Consider the following 20,119-nt stretch of genomic DNA (forward strand, 5'->3'; position numbering starts at 1 on the left):
TGGGCCAGTTGCCAAGTACCCAAATGCGACCATGTGACCGTGGGGTGAGGGGCAGCCACTGAAACTTCAAAACCAGGTTGTAAGTAGTTCTCGGACACGTCCATCATAACTGAGATTGCCAAATGACGGGCTGTAAGTCGAAGAATGCAGTAGTTAAAAAGATCTATGATCCTTGGATATTTGCCCACTCTCTTTAAATACTCCCCGTTTCTATTCCTCTTTTCTATTCCTCTTTTCTATTCCTCTTTTCTATTCCTCTTTTCTATTCCTCTTTTCTATTCCTCTTTTCTATTCCTCTTTTCTATTCCTCTTCTATTCCTCTTTTCTATTCCTCTTTTCTATTCCTCTTTTCTATTCCTCTTTTCTATTCCTCTCCTCTTTTCTATTCCTCTCCTCTTTTCTATTCCTCTCCTCTTTTCTATTCCTAAAGTATTCCTAAAGTCTCTATTCCTAAAAATATCACTTTAACCCCCCTTTTTTTCTTTTAAAACAGATGAACGACGGGCCTCTTTGCAAATGTAGTGCCAAAGCCAGGAGAACAGGGATCAGACATGGAATCTATCCTGGAGAAGAGGTGATTGGATTTTAGTTTCCCAATGGGGAGAGTTGCTTAAGGACGTGGCTGACCACGGGCAGATCTGGCAGACTGGACTCAAGGGAGGGTTTGTTTCCTATGGAGCATTTCCGACCATTGGCCAAATGCATTGAGAGTCGGGCGGCATACGAGTCCTAATAAATTATGATTTTCAGGGGCTGCTGGAATCTTCCAGCTGTATTTAGAAGGCTGTAGCTAGAAGGAGAACAACTGGCAACCTGTGTGAAGAAAATATACCCAGCTGGGAATGATAGGCTGGTTCAGTCTTGATTAGCTTGCAGCTTTCCAGATGAGAAACACTGCAATTCTGTTAATGTCTTACATGCGTAGCCTCTTGCTTCAGGTGGGAAGAGCTGAGTCAGCGCATTAATCTATTATTAACTCCCATATTACTAACATTCCTCCGTCTGTTATTTTCTTTTCTGGTTTATTGTACTTGTATAGTTTGTTTGTTTTTTTAATCTTCTCTATATACCTACAAAAGGCAAATCCCGAAATCCCCAGAACTGTAAAACCTACAAACTTGAAATTTGGCATATCTGTTCCTTTTAGATTTGGTAAGAAAGGATTTGTTGAAATGACCATCAGATTTCTTATACAAGTATTATATTAACACACTCTGATGCTAAGAAGTTAGCCATTCTACTCCCCCACCCCATCTGAAAAGAACTCTGTTCCAACTGCCAGTTGCAACTGGGTGCTGGTGGGATTAAAGTGCTCAAGCCCTTCTATTTTATTGTTGTTAGACTTACAATAATGTCTTAATCTGTAATCTCATGTCTTTTCTCTACTCTTCCCTTCTTAAAGCCGATTAAACCTTGCCGTCCTATGAGCAACAATGCTGGAAGATTGTTCCATTACCGCATCACGGTGTCCCCTCCGACCAACTTCTTAGTAAGTAATTTGAAGCATGATAGCAGCTTCTTGAGCCTCTTGGGACGGTTTTCCCCAGCTTTTGATTTTATTTCTCCAGACAGACAGACCCACCGTCATAGAGTATGACGACCACGAGTACATTTTTGAAGGATTTTCCATGTTTTCCCATGCGCCTCTCACAAATGTAAGTACACTCTCTTTTATATTCCGGTTGTGCTGATGCTCTTACCTAATTGGGCAATGAAATGACCAATGAATCCTCCGGGATTGGGCGGCCTATAAATCATATATATATATATAAATATCTGCAGGCAAAAAAGCTCAGTGTTCTGACCGAGGCTTCCCGGGAGCCTGCAGCAAACTCCTCTTTCTGACAAAAACCCCTTTTATTAATTGACTGTGAATTCTGCTCATTCAGATCCTGCAAAGTCTTGCAAGGGAGGATGTACAGTCACAGACCTTCTCTGGCTTGGAGAGCTGCCATGTTATATCTGTAAAACTTGGCAAGGAGTCTCGGGGAGTCATGAACCAATTAAGCGAACCAGTGGTGGGATTCAGCCGGTTCGCACCTATTCAGGAGAACCGGTTGGTAACTTTCTAAGTAGTTCAGAGAACCGGTTGATGGAAGAAATCTCCTTTTGCTTTTTCCCCACTTTCCAGGGCTAATCCTGTAAGGAAGGCAGGAAGGAAATATTCCGGTGTTGTTTCTAGCCTCATCTTTATTGCCCTGCTTATAGAAACTGCCTCTCCGGTTAACCCTTATTACCATTGTAACAACTAAGGCGAAGCGTCCATCGACCCGAGTGACCTTGAGTTGGCCATGCCCACATGGTCACATGACCACCGAGCCCCACCTACCCAGATTGTCATTAGGGCAGAGAACCGGTTGTTAAATTATTTGAATCCCACCACTGAAGCGAACTAATTGTCTCCTGCAAACTCCACTCCCCTTTCACTCCTCTTTTATTTCCTCTGGGAGGGGCCATTCATCGTCCACCTGTGGCCTCACTCCCAAGTCGACCCCTGTTCTTTAGCTGTTCTCTTTGTCCGGCAACTCTGCGCATGCGCACACTGGGAACAGGCTCCAGCTGTTTGTCTGCCTCACTGATGTCTGACTCTGAAGGCAGCTGATAACTGTCAGAAGGCCCTGGTCCCCTCTCTGCCTCCGACACAGAGCCCTCATCAGAGCCTTCTCCAGACTCCAGGACTGGCCCATGTTCCTCCCCACTTCCTCACTGTCCGAATCTGCTGGCCACTGGTTGGCCATAACACTCAGAGAGCAGTGGGGATCCTACAAATCCTGGCTGTTTCATGTCATCTTTACTTTTCTGTATGTAAACAAGTCTCAGTTTAATTCCTAGGGCTATGCATGCTTCCAAAATATCTCGGAAGGAGTTCTCTGGATCTTGGGCATCAGATGTCTGAAAAAACAGGGACAATGTTTAAAACCTGCACTGCTTTGAATGACCAAGTTCTTAAAGTAGTGGAATCTTTGTTTACAGGCTCATGCAGGAGTCTGGAAAAAAACTTGGGTTGCTATTAATGAATAGCAGAGTGAAGGTCGAAAGCACTTCTTCCAAATAATTTTCCAAGCCAGCACAGCCCAATTAATTTCCCACCATGTTTTTCAAGTGGGTGTACTGGAGCTGTCCTCCAGAGGAAATTTTCTGTAGGATTGAAGAACCTGCTGCACTGCAGAATAAATAGTTTTGGAATTAAAAAAAAGCCTTAGTAATACGGCTTTGTGTAGTGCCCCCATTTACTTCTGTTTTATTATTTCTGAAGTTCCTGCCAAATTGAAATGTGTCTAAGGTGCCTAGAGGGGTAAAACCAAGACTTCTCCAGAGTTAATCATAAGAGTGATTTCCTATCTCCCTTGGGTTCATTTGAGTTCCTCACTTTAGCCTGTATTCCATATAGCTGTTTTGTTTACTACTTTACTTTATGAAATGGTGCATTTCTATACATGTAAACCATCGGTGTTTTTTAGAAGCCTATATTTCATAGAGAGGAAAAGTTTGGTTCTGGACTCCTCCAGAGCCTTATTATTGGGATTTTCTCTGAAGAAGGGTATCTTTTCCTAAAGCATCAGCTGCCCAATTGCAAGAGCGAGCCTTTATCCTGTTTTTGCATCTTCTCAATTCTCTTTTAAGCACGTAAGGCTTAATGCATGCCACATAAACAGATTTTTCATCAGAGGAAGATAACGCTGCTCTATGCTGATAATTTTTTCCTCCTCCCCCTGCATTATTATTGAAGTATCAATGAAACTATGATAAGGAGTCCTCGACTTACAACCACAATTGAGCCCAAAATTTATGTTGCTAAATGAAAAAGCTTGTTAAGAAGTGAATCTTGCCCCATTTTACGACCTTTCTTGCCAGAGTTGTTAAGTGAATCAGGCTGCAGTTATTAAGTTAGTAACAGGGTTGTTAAGTGAATCAGGCTTCTCCTTTACCTCAGGGGTGAAATGCTCTGAAGTCTGCTACCTGTTCCCTTCGCTACAGGTTCGCTTCGCATGCACAGAGCGAGGGGGGCGCGAACGGCTGGGCCACACGATTTAGATTCGCTAGGAAGAGGGATTTCCTCCTTTCTAGCAAATATAAATCACAAGGCACAGCTGGTTGTCACACAGCTGATGGTTGGGACTTTTTGAAAACTTTTTAAAGCATTTTTTACTACCGTTTGTAAAATGCTAAAAAATGCTAAAAAAAAGTAAAAAAAATTCCAATGATCAGCTGTGTGACAATTAGCTGTGCCGCGCGATTTCTAGCATATATTTTTTTTACTACTGGTTGGGACGAACCGGTAGCATTTTTTTTACTACTAGTTCAGGCAAACCGACCCGAACTGGTAGCATTTTACTCCTGCTTTACTTGTAAGAAGGGAATCTCATGGCCCAAGAACACTGCAACCGTCATAAATATGAGTCAGCTGCCAATCATCTGGATTTTGATGACATGACCATGGGGGATGTGATCAATGGTTGTAAGTGTAAAGGATAGTCCCAAACCCCTTTTTTTCCAGTGCCGTTTGAACGGTCAGTAAATGGACGTTTGTTGTAAGTTGAGGACCACCTTTATTCATCCAAGGAATTCTGACAGACAATATAAAACTGAGAATGATTTCTTTGGCTAAAACTGCAGCTCTGTGGCCAAAGAGGGAAAAATAAGAATTTGATTTTTGATTTGATTTTATTGAAATTTGTAGGCCGCCCTTTTCCCTGAGGGGACTCAGGGCGGCTCACATAAAATCAGGGAAGGGGAAATGCAAACAGTAACATTGACACATATAATAAAAACAATAGGCAACATGCATTCATCATTCGGGAGGGGCAACTATCTTTATCCCCAGGCCTGACGGGCTAGCCAGTTCTTCAAGGCTGTGCGGAAGACCTGGACGGTGGTGAGGGTACGAATCTCCACGGGGAGTTCGTTCCAAAGGGTCGGGGCTACTACTGAGAAGGCCCTCCTCCTTGTGGTTGCCAGCCGACACTGGCTGGCCGATGGAATACGGAGGAGGCCCAATCTGTGTGATCTAATTGGTCGCAGGGAGGTAATTGGCAGAAGGCGGTCTCTCAAGTATCCAGATCCACTACCATGCAGGGCTTTATGGGTGACTAATAGCACCTTGAAGCGCATCCGGAAATCGACAGGTAGCCAGCGCAGCTCGCGGAGGATAGGTGTAATGTGGGTGAACCGCGGTGCACCCACAATCGCTCGCGCGGCCGCGTTCTGTACCAGCTGAAGACGCCGGATGCTCTTCAAGGGCAGCCCCATGTAGAGCACATTGCAGTATTCCAGCCTAGAGGTCACAAGGGCCCGAGTGACTGTTGTGAGTGCCTCCCGATTCAGGTAGGGTCGCAACTGGCGCACCAGGCGAACCTGGGCGAATGCCCCCCTAGCCACAGCCGTCAAGTGATGGTCAAACGATAGCTGTGGATCTAGGAGGACTCCCAAGTTGCGAACCCTCTCTGAGGGGTATAGGATTTGACCCCCCAGCCTGAGAGATGGAATATTGGTGGAATCTTTGGGAGGGAAACACAACAGCCACGAGAGAGTTTAAAAAGCGGTTTTTCCCCCCCCATTTATTTAAAAAGGCGTAACTTTTCCAAGCGTCTGAGAAAAATCACCTCTTCTGTTTTCGGCTGGAAAATTGTAGCCTGTGTGGAGATGGTGGCCAAGCATTGTTGACCTTTCATAATTAAACCACGAGAGCTCATTTTCCTGCTATGTTTGAAGAGCCTGAATTGGGAATAGTCAGACCCTGGTCAAATCTTAGTTCTGCTGATGACGTGCAGCGGTGTGAGAGGGGCTCGCTCTCATCACACACACACACACACACACACACACACCCTGCCAGGGGTTTGCAGGCTGTTAAAACCTGCTCTGTAAACTGGCTGCAGGCGGAACAGAGTTGAGGGTCGACTGTCAAAACTTGATCTGGTCTTTCTTGCAAGACGGTGCACCTCTATGAAATATAGATTAAAATGTAGTTATGGGATTTAAAGTGAGGCTTCCAATGTAAGCATTGGTTCTGTTCACTGGCAGGTGGGGATACAGAGCCTCCTTTTATATATTTTAGGGATCACAGGAGCATGAAATGGGGATCTGTTCTGATCTAGGTTTCACAAAATCACGAAGCAGGCTCCTTGTCCCGACAAAACCCCTTTTTATTAAGCCAATATGGATTCCGCTCATTCACATCCAGCAAACTCCTGGCTAACAAGACTTTCAAGGGTGAATTTACAAGCACAGACCTTATCAGGGTTGGAGAGCTGCCAGGCCGATATCTTCCAAACGCAATGCTGTATAAGAAAACAATTGGCAAGAAGTCTCAGAGTCACAAAGGAATCTTCACACTAATGAATAGCAATAGCAGTTAGACTTATATACCGCTTCATAGGGCTTTCAGCCCTCTCTAAGCGGTTTACAGAGTCAGCATATTGCCCCCAACAACAATCCGGGTCCTCATTTCACCCACCTCGGAAGGATGGAAGGCTGAGTCAACCCTGAGCCGGTGAGATTTCAACAGCCGAACTGCAGAACTGCAGTCAGCTGAAGTGGCCTTTATGAAGCGGTATATAAGTCTAACTGCTATTGCTATTGCTAAGTTGCCTCCAGAAGTTGTGGGTGTTCCGACAAAGTTTTTAAAGAAGAGATTGGACAGCCATTTACCTGAAATGTTATAGGGTTCCCTGCCTATGGAGTAAGAGGCTGTAGTAGAAAAACCTCCAAGGTTCCTTCCAACTCTGCTAGTCTGTCATCAAATAACGTTAATATTTCTTTACTAGCAAAAGTCCACTGGTATTATTGACGATCCGTGTTCTGTTATTGTATTTACATCTCAAATTCTAAAAGTGTAAACTGTTTGATGGATTAGAATAGCATAAATTGTATGAATATTTCATTTTTCATTTTGCTTTATTTGTATGCCGCCCTTTTCCCTGAAAGGGACTCAGGGCGGCTCACAACTCAAGGGAGGGGAAAAACAGACAAGTTACAAAACATAAAAACCATACACAATTAAAAAGCACAACAATCATACCATTCGAAGTGGGGCTGCAAGTCTTTAGCCCCAGGCCTGTCGGGACAGCCAGGTTTTAAGGGCTTTGCGGAAGGCCTGGAGGGTGGTGAGGGTTCGAATCTCCACGGGGAGTTCGTTCCAGAGGGTCAGAGCAGCCACAGAGAAGGCTCTCCTCCGGGTAGTCGCCAGTCAACACTGGCCGGCTGATGGAATAGCTTTCCTGTATTCCCATAACAGTGTTTATGTATTCTCAAATGTATATTACACAGTGCGTAGTTACACTCGCTTTGGTGCACCTGCTTTAAATGCTCAGTAGGTGGCAGCATTTGATCACGCCATTTACCCTTCCGCTTCTGATGCCAGCTGGCCATCTCCAACTTTGTTTCACATAGGCGACATTACTAGATTGGGTCAGAAGACAGAGAAGGCTCCTAAGAGTTAATTGCACAGCTCCTTAAAAGTGTTTCATGTTTCCTTCTCTCTTCCTAGATTCCTCTGTGTAAAGTAATCAGATTTAACATTGATTATACAATTCATTTCATTGAGGAGATGATGCCCGAAGTAAGTTATGCGTTTGATTATTCAAGACATCTGTTTGGTTTGCAATGCACCAATATACTGTATTTTAGATTTCTGACTCGTGCACACTTTCTGAAGTGGAACATATTGTATGCCTGGGTAGGCTCTTGTAATTGAAGATGCACTGTTTTAGAATCACAATGTCTATGATTCCGAAATATAATTATAAAAATATAATAAAGCAAGACTTAAAACAAGTTAAACATACCCCCCCTCTCACCAATAAGAGCAGGTCTTAACCTCAGCTGAGTGAAATATTAAGTGCTGCTGAAACTTTTCCTCAGGTGTGAAAAAATAATCAGATTATTGCACCTCTGTTACAAATATATATATTTGTAGTTCGAATCCCAGTAAGGGTATGGCTAGCTGATGAGAGCTAAATAGCTTGAAATAGATCTATACTAGTCTCCCTTTATTTATTTATCAGCACAGGTACATCAAAGGCAACAGTAAAAATATTGGGTTTCTGTCTGGATGGTCTCTTGTGATGAGCAGAAGGACAGAGAATGGAAGCAGTGAACTTCCTCCCATATTTGGGCATACCGGGGGTTGTGACTTTAAATATATACCTTTCTCCCTGGCTCAGCTGATAAGGAAAAGAACCTTGTGGCTTAATGGTTAACACATCTACCTAAGATGCAATACAGCACAGGTTCGAATCCCAGTAAGGGTGTGGCTAGCTGATGAGAGCTAAATAGCTTGAAATAGATCTATACTAGTCTCCCTTTATTTATTTATCAGCACAAATGCAACATACACACACACACACACACACACACACACACACTTGAGGGTAGAGGTAAAATGTTCAGCATAAGTGTCTTTCAAATGATAAAATTAACTAGTTTTGGTGGAGAAAATGTTCTGTGAAAAGAGAGGCGTATAATGATTTTAATGTATCATTTGGGGCGTGAAATAAATATTTTCAGAGAGGAAGTTCCTATGTAGGTAGCTAAATATTGATCCTCTGCTGAGATCTATTTTGTATTTCCTCCTTTCCTTTTTCTATTTCTCGCTTCTTCAACATACTCATCAAAGTAGAGTTTGAATGTTTAAATTATTTGTTCCACATTTCCTCATAAGATAAGCGCTGGATGGGGGATGATCTGGGATAGGTCTCATTGTACTAATACCAACGTTACCAATATGTGAATTTTAAGGGAAAGATATACCTTTCTGAATATTTCATTTGTTAGCCCAAGATCATGTGGCCTGCCTTCCATCCTGGACCCAATTCAGTTTGTCCCTTGCACTTAGGAATGTTGCAATGTCTCCATAGTCGCATGATCAAGATTTGGCCAATTTATGGATTTATGATGCAATACTCTGGGTTTATGGGATCACCCTGTGCAACCTTCACAGCTGGCTTCCAACAAGCAAAGTCAAGCTGGATTCCCTTAACAATCCTGTGAACTGCAACGATTTGCTTAACATCTGCTTTGCCAGCTGTGGCAAAAAAAGGTTGCATAGTTGGGTTTGACTTAAGAGTTGCCTTGGTTAACCATGAAAATCTGCTGCCATTTGTGGAGTGCCTGCATTCATGAAATGTTGCTGTGGAAAGCAAACAGCAGGACTCCAAGTCATTTTTTTCAGGATAGGTAAATGAAAGTGGGCAGGAACAAAGGCCAATGTAACATATGGATATCTTCTCCCCTTGACTGTTGGAGACGCTACCAGCTCCATTTCTGGTTTCTCAAATTTTGTAAAAAGCCATCTTTGTTTTTCGGTCCTCTTGTCCCAAGAAATGGGAACTTGGGCTGAGGGTGAAAGATCCTGCAATTTGAGAGTGATGGGATCTCATCTCCTCCCCTCTCTCCTCCTCTCCTCTACTCTCTTCTCTCTCCTCTCCTCCCCTCCTCTCTCTTTTCTTCCCTTCCCTTCCCTCCCCCCACCCCACTCTTCCCTATCCTATCCTACGTCTGATTTCAGGGAACGCATTGACTTCTCATTATGAAAGTTGGTGAAGATGTTTATTTTGTGATCTTGACTTGTCTGCTTTTCCCCCACCAGAACTTTTGTGTCCGAGGCCTGGAACTCTTCTCTTCTTATCTCTTCAAAGATATTTTAGAACTATACGATTGGAATCTGATTGGTAACTCTCTTAAAAGTATATTTATGGGAGGTCTCTAGTTTGCTTCGTAATAGTCTATTTGCTGTATCAATATGCTGGTAGATTCTCTCTTGATGTATGCTAGAACTCTTCCCTCATTTGGCTACAGAACCTTTTAATGAAAGAAGGGAAGGTACCTTGTTAAAAATAGCAAAAGTCAGGGATTTATATCACATTTTAGTATTGTGATTTCCCCCAGGAAATCCAGGAAAAAAAAGAGAGAGATAAGCTAGTTAGGGGTGATAGTTAAGGGCATCCTCGAGAGTTAGAAGCCATATGAAGAGCTATAAATAAGTCTATCTCCTGGTAAATAAGTATTTTGCTTTTAAGACTAGATATAGTTAACTGCCCTCTATTGCTATCATATTGTGCAAAGTGCCAATGTTACGCAGAGATGATGACAAATTTCCAATGAGACATTGACCCTAAAATTTTGGGGACCCTTAATTTTTTCCTCCTCCCATTCAAACATGTTGACAATTCTTTTTGGAACTTCTGTTTTGATATTCCTGGAGAAGTCCCCGAAGTTTTCTTGGCAAGGTTTTTCATAAGCACTTTGCCATTGCCTCCTCCCTAGGGCTGATAGAAAGTGACTATCATCGAATTGGTTTATTGCCTAAGAGGGGACTAGAACTCACTGTCTCCCAGTTTTCTAGCCTGATGCCTTAACCACTACGCTAAACTGCCTCTACCCCTAAATTAGGAGGCAGTCAATTAGTTCAGAATATTCAAGGAAAGGAGGATGTGAATATTGCCTAGCTGCTGAGAGACTAAAAGAAGGCATAGATGCACTCAAATAATTCAAATCTTACAGGCAGAAGGAGAAAAGTATCAGGGATAACTTCCCCATCCATCATGTTCAGTGGTTATAGAAAGCCAGGTTTGTGTTGCATGGTGGACATAAATAGTTGATACATTATAATCTACATATTTCAGAGTATTTTATGGCAGATTTTGTGGCAAATGCTCTTTATTATCCACTATAATTCTGATATCATGCAGTTGTATGTTCTGAGCCAATTATTTTTTTAGTTCTATTGAGTTTCTCTCCAGATGCTAATTCTCATAAGTCCCACCCATATACTCCCCATCTGTAGTATAATGATGCTTGGAAGATCCTGGGTTCCCAGTCTTGTTCCAGAGGAAGGGGCTAAAAACTTGCTTTTCATGAAACAAAACACTGTTTTATAGGATGTAAAATCATTTGCTTTCTAGCAGATTTGTAGAATACAAATTCAGTTCTATAAAAGTAATTTAATTTTTACTGAAGTACCAAAGATGCATGTAAATGTTCTATGAAACCACACCTTGCGATATATGGCACATTGCTGTTCATTTTGTTATATAAGGTCCTTCGTCAGAAAACAATGAGACTTCATGTCCTCGGTTCCATTTCATGCCACGGTTCGTAAGGTTTCTTCCAGGTAAGCATATTCCAGTGTGACAGCTATCCTTTTAGCTACTTATCTCTCTGAGAAAATATAAGTCTATGACTGGACTAGTGTTTCTCAACCTTGAAGATATGAGGACTTCAACTCCCAGAATTCCTCAGCCGGCTCTGCTTGCTGGGAAATTCTGAAAATTGAATTCCACACATCTTCAAGTTGCCAAGGGTGGGAAACATGGGTCTGGATTATACTTCTTCCAAACTTGCAAATGTGTGTAAAAGAATCAGGCATTCAATTGTCAATTTGAGACTGTTGGAGATGTTCAAATCTGTTCTTAAGAGTTTATTTTAAGAGCTTCACTAAGTAATTTAGTATATATGTTCAGCCATGACACTTATTTTCCTACTGTGCACAAAGCTTCGATTGCCACTAAGGTTCAAATGGAATGCTAAATAATGCCCAAATAATGAGAAGGAGAGCAGGATTTCCCTTGAGTTTGTTTTGATCTATCAGCTTGCCGAGGTGTGTTTATATTAGAGTTGGAAGGTGTGCAAAACATTTTGAAATGTTTTGTTTTTAAAGATCTGATATTTTTATTATTTCTATCTAGCATTGGAAGTGCCTTTTCTTCTGCTGCTTGAATTTACATGTGATGTAATTATTTAGGTTTTTTTTTTAATGTTAAGGTTTGATTATGAACTTTTTAATATAATTTTATTGTATTTTATTGCTGTAGGTTATATTTCAATGTATTGCACTGCCTCGGGTGACTGGGTCCAGACTGGTGGTTTATAAATATTTAACTTATTTTTTTAAATTTAAATATGTTTACAATTCAGCAGGTTGTAGACTTTCAGGCTTGTGAAATAAGTGTGTCTATGCCACGTCTTGATGTGGTATCCTGATCCTATTAGCTTTGAAGGCAAAAGTCCAGGTTGACATGAAAACATAGACTTTTTGCTGCTTATTTTAAGACCTAAAAGTTACACACACACATTCCTGCATTTGCTTTGTGAAACAAACAAACAAAAGTAAAATAATTTACGTCTAACTTTTTTTTTGAATTTTTATTTTATACACATAAGCACATCAACAAAAACAAACACATAACTTAAAAACAACATAGGAACAACAAGTTCCATCGTATATCATACAGCAGTTCCGAATTGGTTTTTTTTGCAGTTAGTGTTTTCCCTACTATACATTTCTATCTTTCATTCATAATCTCCTTATTCGTTATCCATTTTTATGTACAATTCTTTATTTATTTACATTTAGCTACTTGTCACCAAATATTATTTACCTATATTGTGCTTTATACTTTTACTGTCATCTATTCTCTTACATGCAGTTATAGGTATACATTCACATAGTTATTCTTTTTCTTTGCCATTCTTATATTATTATTATTCAATTTGGAAGGTTATAAGGTATAGTTTGGAATGGTCCTATAGTTTGGAATAGTCCTTCACACCTGCTATGACACCACCTTATTTTCTCTTTCTTTTCTCCCTCCCTTCCTTCTCTACTTCCTTCCTTCCTCCTCTCCTTCCCCTTCTTCTTTCCCTTACTTCTCCCCTACTCCTACCCTCTGTCTTCTCCTTCCTACCATCTCTCCTTCTCTTTTTCTCTCTTCCTCCCTCCTCTCCTTCTCTTTCTCTCCCTTCCACTCACCTCTCCTTACTTCTCTCTTCTTCCCCTATCTCTCCTCCACATTTCTTCTTCCTCAATTCAATTTACATCTAACTTTTAGCATATTGTATAAGAGAGGAATTTCGTATTCTCAACTGGTTCAAGTTGTACACAACCTCCATGCTGGACTTTTTGTGAATTTCTGTAGATTTCATGCAAGCACTAAATTGAGCAACACCAAATTCAAGTAATTGTGTGGTGGCTATCTAGAATAGGGTGGCTTATTATTTGAGTTAGTGCATCTTGCAAGGCCAAAATATGGTTATCCTGGCTTTGGTTTAATATCTTGCCTCGCCTCAGCTATTAGGATTTCCAGACTGTGGTTTATCAATTAGCGTGGTGGGTGAATCCCACCAGTTGTAGCTTATGGGTTGATGTGATGCGTAGACAATCGTTTTAAGTTTTCTGTTGAAGCCATTCAGCTGTCCTGAAGCCATGGCTTGTTTTTGAATGCTTTCCTTTCAATGTATAAAAAGAGTTTGACCGCCAGTCCCATTCTGTTTTCAAGATGGTGGGAAGGAAGTTCTCTCAATGCATCAGATCCTCCTGTATTTGATACACTGCAATAAACCCCTTGTGCCAGAAGAGGAAATTGCCAATATGTTGCAGTGGGAAGAGCTGGAGTGGCAGAAATACGCCGAGGAATGCAAAGGGATGATAGTGACCAGCTCCGGCATGGTACGGAAACGTTCTCTCTTGAAATTAGACTACAGTAAATGTACACTAAATATTAGCCATTCCAACTACTACTGAGAAGTGCATATTTTTGATGTTACACTGCCACAGAATCTATGATGGTTGAGCGATATGCCACTCTGTACCCCATTTGCCACCCTGAGTCCTCTAACCTGGATGGGTCTGAGTATTCCAGTGGCATCAGGGTATCAATTGTGGGCCCCAAGTAGGGCACAAAATACAGGTAGTCCTCGATTTACAACCTATTCATTTCGTGACCGCTCAGAGTTACAATAGCACTGACAAAAAGGGACTTACAACTGTTTCTCCACACCTGGGACCACTGTAACATCCCCATGGTCACCTGATCAAAATTTGGACTCTTGGCAACTAGCAATATTAGATTTATATGCCACTTCATTGTGCTTTACGGCACAAAACTCTCTAAGCGGTTTACAGAGTCAGCATTTTGCTGACCCCAAAAATCTGGGTCCTCACTTTGCTGACCTCGGAAGGATGGAAGGCTGAGTCAACCTTGAGCCGGTCAGGGTCGAACTCCTGGCAGTCGGCAGAGTTAGCCTGCAATACTGCATTCTAACAACTGCGTAACCATGCCGTGGCTCATATTTATGATGGTTGCAGTGCCCCAGAATCGTGTGATCACCTTTTGCAACCTTCTGGCAAGCAAAGCCAGAATCTCTCCTTTTGGCTGTGATCGTTGGGTCTGCTGGAAGTTGTGAATCGGCAACATCCACAAGGCGAACAGTGCAAATAGGCCACGTATCAAGTTTGTACCAAAGCATGCTGGGGCTGAAGTCTTTCAATACCACTGAGTCCTACCAAAAGGTGACATTCAGTAGGTTCTGACCCGTTCTGGAGAACCGGTAGCGGAAATTTTGAGTAGTTTGGAGAACCAGTAAATACCACCTCTGGCTGGCCCCGCCCCTAGTCCCAGCTGATCGGGAGGAAATGGGGATTTTGCAGTAACTTTCCCCTGGAGCGGGGAAGGAATGGAGATTTTACAGTATCCTTCCCTTGCCGCGCCCACCAAGCCACGCCCACCAAGTCACACCCGCAGAACCGGTAGTAAAAAAATTTGAATCCCACCACTGGTCCTACCTAAAAACAGAAATGTATCTTTAGATCAAAGGATAGAAGAGCTACAGTGGTGGCAGATGCACTGAAAGCTAACTGGGGCCTAATCCAGCAGCTACTTATCCGGGTCAGTCTCAGAGGCCTTTTCCAGCTGTTTGCCCATTTGACCATTATTATTTACAAGATGCTTTCCACTTCATTTAGTATTTGATTACAGATAGTCCTTGACTTGTAGCAGTGGTTCCCAAACGTGGCAACTTTAAGACTTGTGGACTTCAACTCCCAGAATTCTCCAGCCAGCAGAGCTGGCTGGAGAATTCTGGGAGTTGAAGTCCACAAGTCTTAAAGTTGCCAAGTTTGGAAACCACTGACTTATAGCAAGTCACTTGTTATAAGTCAAGGACTGTAACTAATGATTCCAGTTAGTTACGACTAACCCAAAAAGGGGGACTTAAGACCCAAGTGAAAAGTTCTGGTGGTTTTGCCATCTCCCCCCCCCCCCCCTCGGTCAAAAGACCACACTTTGGGCACTTAGCAACACAGCTGTGTATATGGATGTCTATAGCATCCTGTGTCATATAAACATATTTTACTATAGATTTCCCCCAAACCGGCAGTTATTTCTGTTTTTTGACAAAAGCGCGAACCAAAAGCATTGTTCATTTTACGACTGTGGCTTTTACGACTGAGCCGAGGTGGTGCAGTGGTTAAATGCAGCACTGCAGGCTACTTCAGCTGACTGCAGTTCTGCAGTTCGGCTGTTCAAATCTCACCGGCTCAGGGTTGACTCAGCCTTCCATCCTTCCGAGGTGGGTAAAATGAGGACCCGGATTGTTGTTGGGGGAGATATGCTGACTCTGTAAACCGCTTAGAGAGGGCTGAAAGCCCTAGGAAGCGCTATATAAGTCCAACTGCTATTGCTATTGCTAAATGCAGCACTGCAGGCTACTTCAGCTGACTGTTATCTGCAGTTCAGCGGTTCTAATCTCACCGGCTCAGGGTTGACTCAGCCTTCCATCCTTCCGAGGTGGGTAAAGTGAGGACCCGGATTGCTATTGGGGGCAATATGCTGACTCTGTAAACCGCTTAGAGAGGGCTGAAAGCCCTATGAAGCGGTATATAAGTCTAACTGCTATTGCTATTGCTATTTTGCTTAACAACAACCACAAAAAACTTTAACTTTGTTTTCGGTTTTATGACCATGATGAATATGACCGTAATGGGAAGGCCGCATTACTATTGTAACTCAAGGACTACCTCTTATGAAATCTAACAATGACATTGTCTAAGACAGAAGTCCCCAACCTCTGGACTGTGGCCCACTACCCATCTGCAGCCTATTCGCAACTGGGCTGTGTGAGTGCCCAGCTGGTAGGTGTGCATGCGCAGGAGAAGCCCCGCTAACGCGAGCATTGTGGAGGCTCAATGGCCCCACTCGTGCATGAGCTGCAGAGCATAATTTGCGTGACCGTTGTAAGCACTTTCAACCCCACTCAAGTGAGAGATCATGGCCCCACTTGTGTCACAGGGGTTCTTGGCCCCACTTGCACGAGCTACTGGTGCTCCCCCACGCACATGTGCCTGCCCCTCCCATAAAGCCACCCCCCCTCCCACTCTGGGCCATCAACCCGGAAATATTGGAGAACTCTAGTCCAAGACATTAACATTCCTCTGTACTCGCGGGTGGGTTAAATGCATTAGGTTTCATTCAGTTTGTCTAATATGCTGAATACCAATGAAACCAGCATAGAACAATAAGCTAAATTACTGACAAGGGAACACAAAGGCCAGAAAGTAAATTTTCTTTTTTTTAAAAAAAAGTAAGGCTGGAAGCAATCCAAGCAATGAGTTTTAAATAAATAAATCTGCTTGAATTTCTCCCTCCCGCCTTCCACACCCCAGAACATTTCATCCATCCCCCAAAATAAAGAAAATCTCACGTCACATAAAACGCCTCTTCCTGTTGTGCTCTGCTCGATAGGTATTGTAGAACACATAAAAGGAAGCCTCGGCTCTTCTGACAACCGGAGTAACTTTTGTGGGTTTTAATAACGAACCTCTCCCTTTGCTACTTGTCTGTAATGACTAAAGATCATGAGGGGATTCATGGAGCATCGTTTTCTTGGTTGTGTGTGTGTGTGTGTGTGTGTGTGTCTCTCCATGTCTCTTTTTAAAATGAGAATGAGAAAAGGAAGAAAAATAGGTTTGGGGTGTGCATATTTTTCTTTCCTGCCAAGTCCCTGTAGTGACAATAGCAATTATTCTAATTTCTGCCGGGAACAAATAGAAGAGGAAGATTTGCGTGGGTTTTCTTGCTCTTTGTTCATGTGAAGACTAGAATAGCGAGAGGGGGAATATCTCACAGAGCATAACCTTGTACATTTATTGGGAAGAGCATTGCATTATTTAAATAAAAATGAATTTTGAGTCTCCTTCAGGGCCAAGTATCCATCCTTCTCCGTGGTGATGTTTTAACTCTAAAGTTTAGAATGACAGGGGCTCCTGCAAGATAATTAAACTTTTATCAGACTTTTTTCATTGATTCCATCAGTAGCCTACATTTGTATTAGTCCTTTCAGCCACTATGAGCTCCTCACATATTAATTCCTGGGCGTAACTTTACGCTATAAAAACAGAATGGTGAATTTTGTGAAAGCTTTTGGGAGAAACAGAAGGGTGATAATTCTAATTTTAGTCCTCCCATAAATTACTGTAATCAATAAATAACTGTGACTTAAACAACGTAAAATTAACCTCAGCCATTTTTTGTTTTAAATCCAGCAGTAGCCTGAAATGAAGTGAGCATCTTGTTATCCTTCTCCACATCTGTCTTATGTTCAGGCTGAACTCATTTAGGCAGCTCAAAATTTTCCATTGCCTAAGAAACCTCTTTGGTTAGACAATCCTTTTCTGTGTGTGAGCATTAAACGAGTAACAGAACGGATATTTCACACTTTTTGATCACCTAGTAATATTTGGGCATGTGAATAGGATGATTCGTTTGCCCAGGAAAGAAAATCCAATTAAAGTTGGGAGAGATCCTGCTAGTTTCAGACTGCTAATTTTCAAGTAGAGCCGCTAGCTACTTTCAGAATAGTGTTAGTAGATGTAGTGCCAGGATAGCAGACCTATGGCATTGCCCATTCTTCTTCCGGGCTGATCCACCCTCGGTGCCGATAAGGTTCTCCATCACTGATATAGTGCATGAAAGCTCATATAAATCTTCCATGTATTAGGTTTGTTTGTATCTTTAGCAAGTTATTTGATTTGATTTAATAAATTTATAGGCCGCCCAATCCTGAAGGACTCCGGGCGGCTTATAGAAAATAAATTTTAAAAAGTAAAGAGTTAAAAAACGAAGAAAACAGATTAAAAGAAAAACACATCATGCACCCAGTCTAATCGGGGCTGGACCTCAGTCATGAGGTCAACAGCCCCAGGCCTGCCGGAATAGCCAGGTTTTGATAGCCTTCCGGAAGGCCGTGAGAGTGGGTAGGGTCCGGATCTCTGGGGGTAGTTTGTTCCATAGGGTTGGGGCGGCTACAGAGCCGCCAGCTGACATTGTCTGGCTGACGGCACCTGGAGAAGGCCCACTCTGTGGGATCTTATCGGCTGTTGGGAAGTATGTGACAGAAGATGTTACATGTACCCAAAACTCTATAGCAATATCCCTTAGACTTATATACCGCTTCATAGTGCTTTACAGCTTCTCTGAGTGGTTTACAATGTCAGCATATTGTCCCCAACAATCTGGGTCTTTTACCAGCCTCGGAAGGATGGAAGGCTGACTCAACCTTGGGCTGGTCAGAATTGAACCCCTGGCAGCAGGCAGAGTTTGCCTGCCATACTGCACTCTAACTACTGGGCCACTATCCTAGTTCAAATAAACATTGATGGAAGTATAATTATCAGCGGAAGATTTATTTCTTTTCTCTCTTTTTTTCCTTTTGCTTTTCTGTTCCTGCAGAAGCCCAGTTCTGTTCGCATCGATCAGCTGGATCGAGAACAATTCAACCCTGATGTGATTACTTTTCCCATCATCGTCCATTTTGGAATACGGCCAGCTCAACTCAGTTATGCTGGAGACCCACAGTAAGTTGCCCCCTTATTTGTTACATCAGTAACGTACCGTGTTTCTCCAAAAAGACGACCCGCCATGAAAAGAACATTTCTGAGGGCATGCGATCCAATTAAGCCCCACCCACAAAATTAGCCCTGATTAAGATCCCGCCCACCCCAGGGTGCAGGGAGTGAGGTGAGGCACAAGCTAGGGTGGGGATGGGTGGCGGGATGGAGCTGCCCTACTTACCAGGCCTCATACATCCCGACATCTGCCTCGCATTCTTCTGCAGCCGTTTCTTCTGCGGCTGCTTGCTGCCACTCACAGGCAATGGCCTCTGTTTCTCCTTGAGATAGCAATAGCAATAGCAGTTAGACTTATATACCGCTTCATAGGGCTTTCAGCCCTCTCTAAGCGGTTTACAGAGTCAGCATATTGCCCCCACTGTCTGGGTCCTCATTTCACCCACCTCGGAAGGATGGAAGGCTGAGTCAACCTTGAGCCGGTGAGATTTGAACCGCCGAACTGCAGATAACAGTCAGCTGAAGTGGCCTGCAGTACTGCACCCTAACCACTGCGCCACCTCGGCTCTGTGAATTTTGCCTCATTTCATGAACCTTTCTCGTCACAGTTGTTAAGTGAATCGCTACCGTTGTTAAGTAGGTTGTTTGTAACATGGTGGTTAAGTGAATCTGGCTTCCCCGTTGACTTTCCTTGTCAGAAGGTCACAAAAGGGAATCACAGGACCCCCGGGACGCTCCAGCCGTCATAAATGTGAACCAGTTGCCAAGCATCTGAATTTTGATCAGGCGATCGTGGGATGCTGGGAAGGTTGAAACTGTGAAAAATGCTCCTGTCACTTTATTCAGGGCCGCTGTAAATTTGAGCAGTCACTAAATTGTTGTAAGTTGAGGACAACCTGTATTAGTTTGTGTGGTTATGAAGAGAATTCCGGTATATAAATTAATTCTGGACAGGTCACTAAGCTAAACACACAAATTGTAACCCTGGTTCTTTCTCATCTCTTCCAGGTACCAAAAACTCTGGAAAAGCTACGTGAAATTACGTCACCTGCTGGCTAACAGCCCCAAAGTGAAACAAGCAGATAAACAGAAGTTAGTTCAGAGAGAGGTATGTTGTGATTTCATCTCCTGGCAATTGTTGGTTTGGAAGTTTCCCTTCAACCCAAGTCAGTCCTGAATCCTAGTTTATTATTCCAGGGCTGTAGGCATCCGAGTGTTTTAATTTATGTTATTTGTTTGCGGTGAGTCTGAGCTAGAAGAATTTTACAGCTAGAAGGTACAGTATTCTGTATTTTGGTTGAAGATGCGAAGAGATGGGAAGCACCTTTAGTTTCAATCTTTGATTGCTCAATTCAGTACCAATTCTCGAATAAATTGAATTTAATTGAATTTATTGCATTTATATGCCGCCCTTTTCCCCGAAGGGGACTCAGCTTGTCTGTCTGGAATCTGCACTGTGTATCGGACCTTAACACCATTGAGCGAGTCCAGAGGTATTTT

The 20,119-nt window shown here is 42.7% G+C and overlaps 1 protein-coding gene across 2 annotated transcripts in view; it reads left to right on the forward strand.

Annotated features, from left to right (window-relative positions):
* DROSHA (drosha ribonuclease III) overlaps positions 1 to 20,119 on the forward strand; it is a 109,493-nt gene that overhangs the window by 19,069 nt on the left and 70,305 nt on the right. For both annotated transcript variants that reach the window (XM_087707587.1, XM_087707589.1), the window contains exons 7-15: positions 494 to 574; positions 1,403 to 1,489; positions 1,569 to 1,655; positions 7,487 to 7,558; positions 9,587 to 9,668; positions 11,036 to 11,110; positions 13,275 to 13,444; positions 18,504 to 18,628; positions 19,628 to 19,727. In XM_087707587.1, the coding sequence (XP_087563713.1) occupies positions 494 to 574; positions 1,403 to 1,489; positions 1,569 to 1,655; positions 7,487 to 7,558; positions 9,587 to 9,668; positions 11,036 to 11,110; positions 13,275 to 13,444; positions 18,504 to 18,628; positions 19,628 to 19,727 (879 nt within the window). The remainder of the gene's footprint in view (positions 1 to 493; positions 575 to 1,402; positions 1,490 to 1,568; positions 1,656 to 7,486; positions 7,559 to 9,586; positions 9,669 to 11,035; positions 11,111 to 13,274; positions 13,445 to 18,503; positions 18,629 to 19,627; positions 19,728 to 20,119) is intronic.

This window comes from Thamnophis sirtalis, unplaced genomic scaffold (genome assembly GCF_051295495.1).
Source record: "Thamnophis sirtalis isolate CommonGarterSnake01/CBP01778 unplaced genomic scaffold, rThaSir2_p1.2 scaffold_2, whole genome shotgun sequence".
Lineage (NCBI taxonomy): Eukaryota > Metazoa > Chordata > Lepidosauria > Squamata > Natricidae > Thamnophis > Thamnophis sirtalis.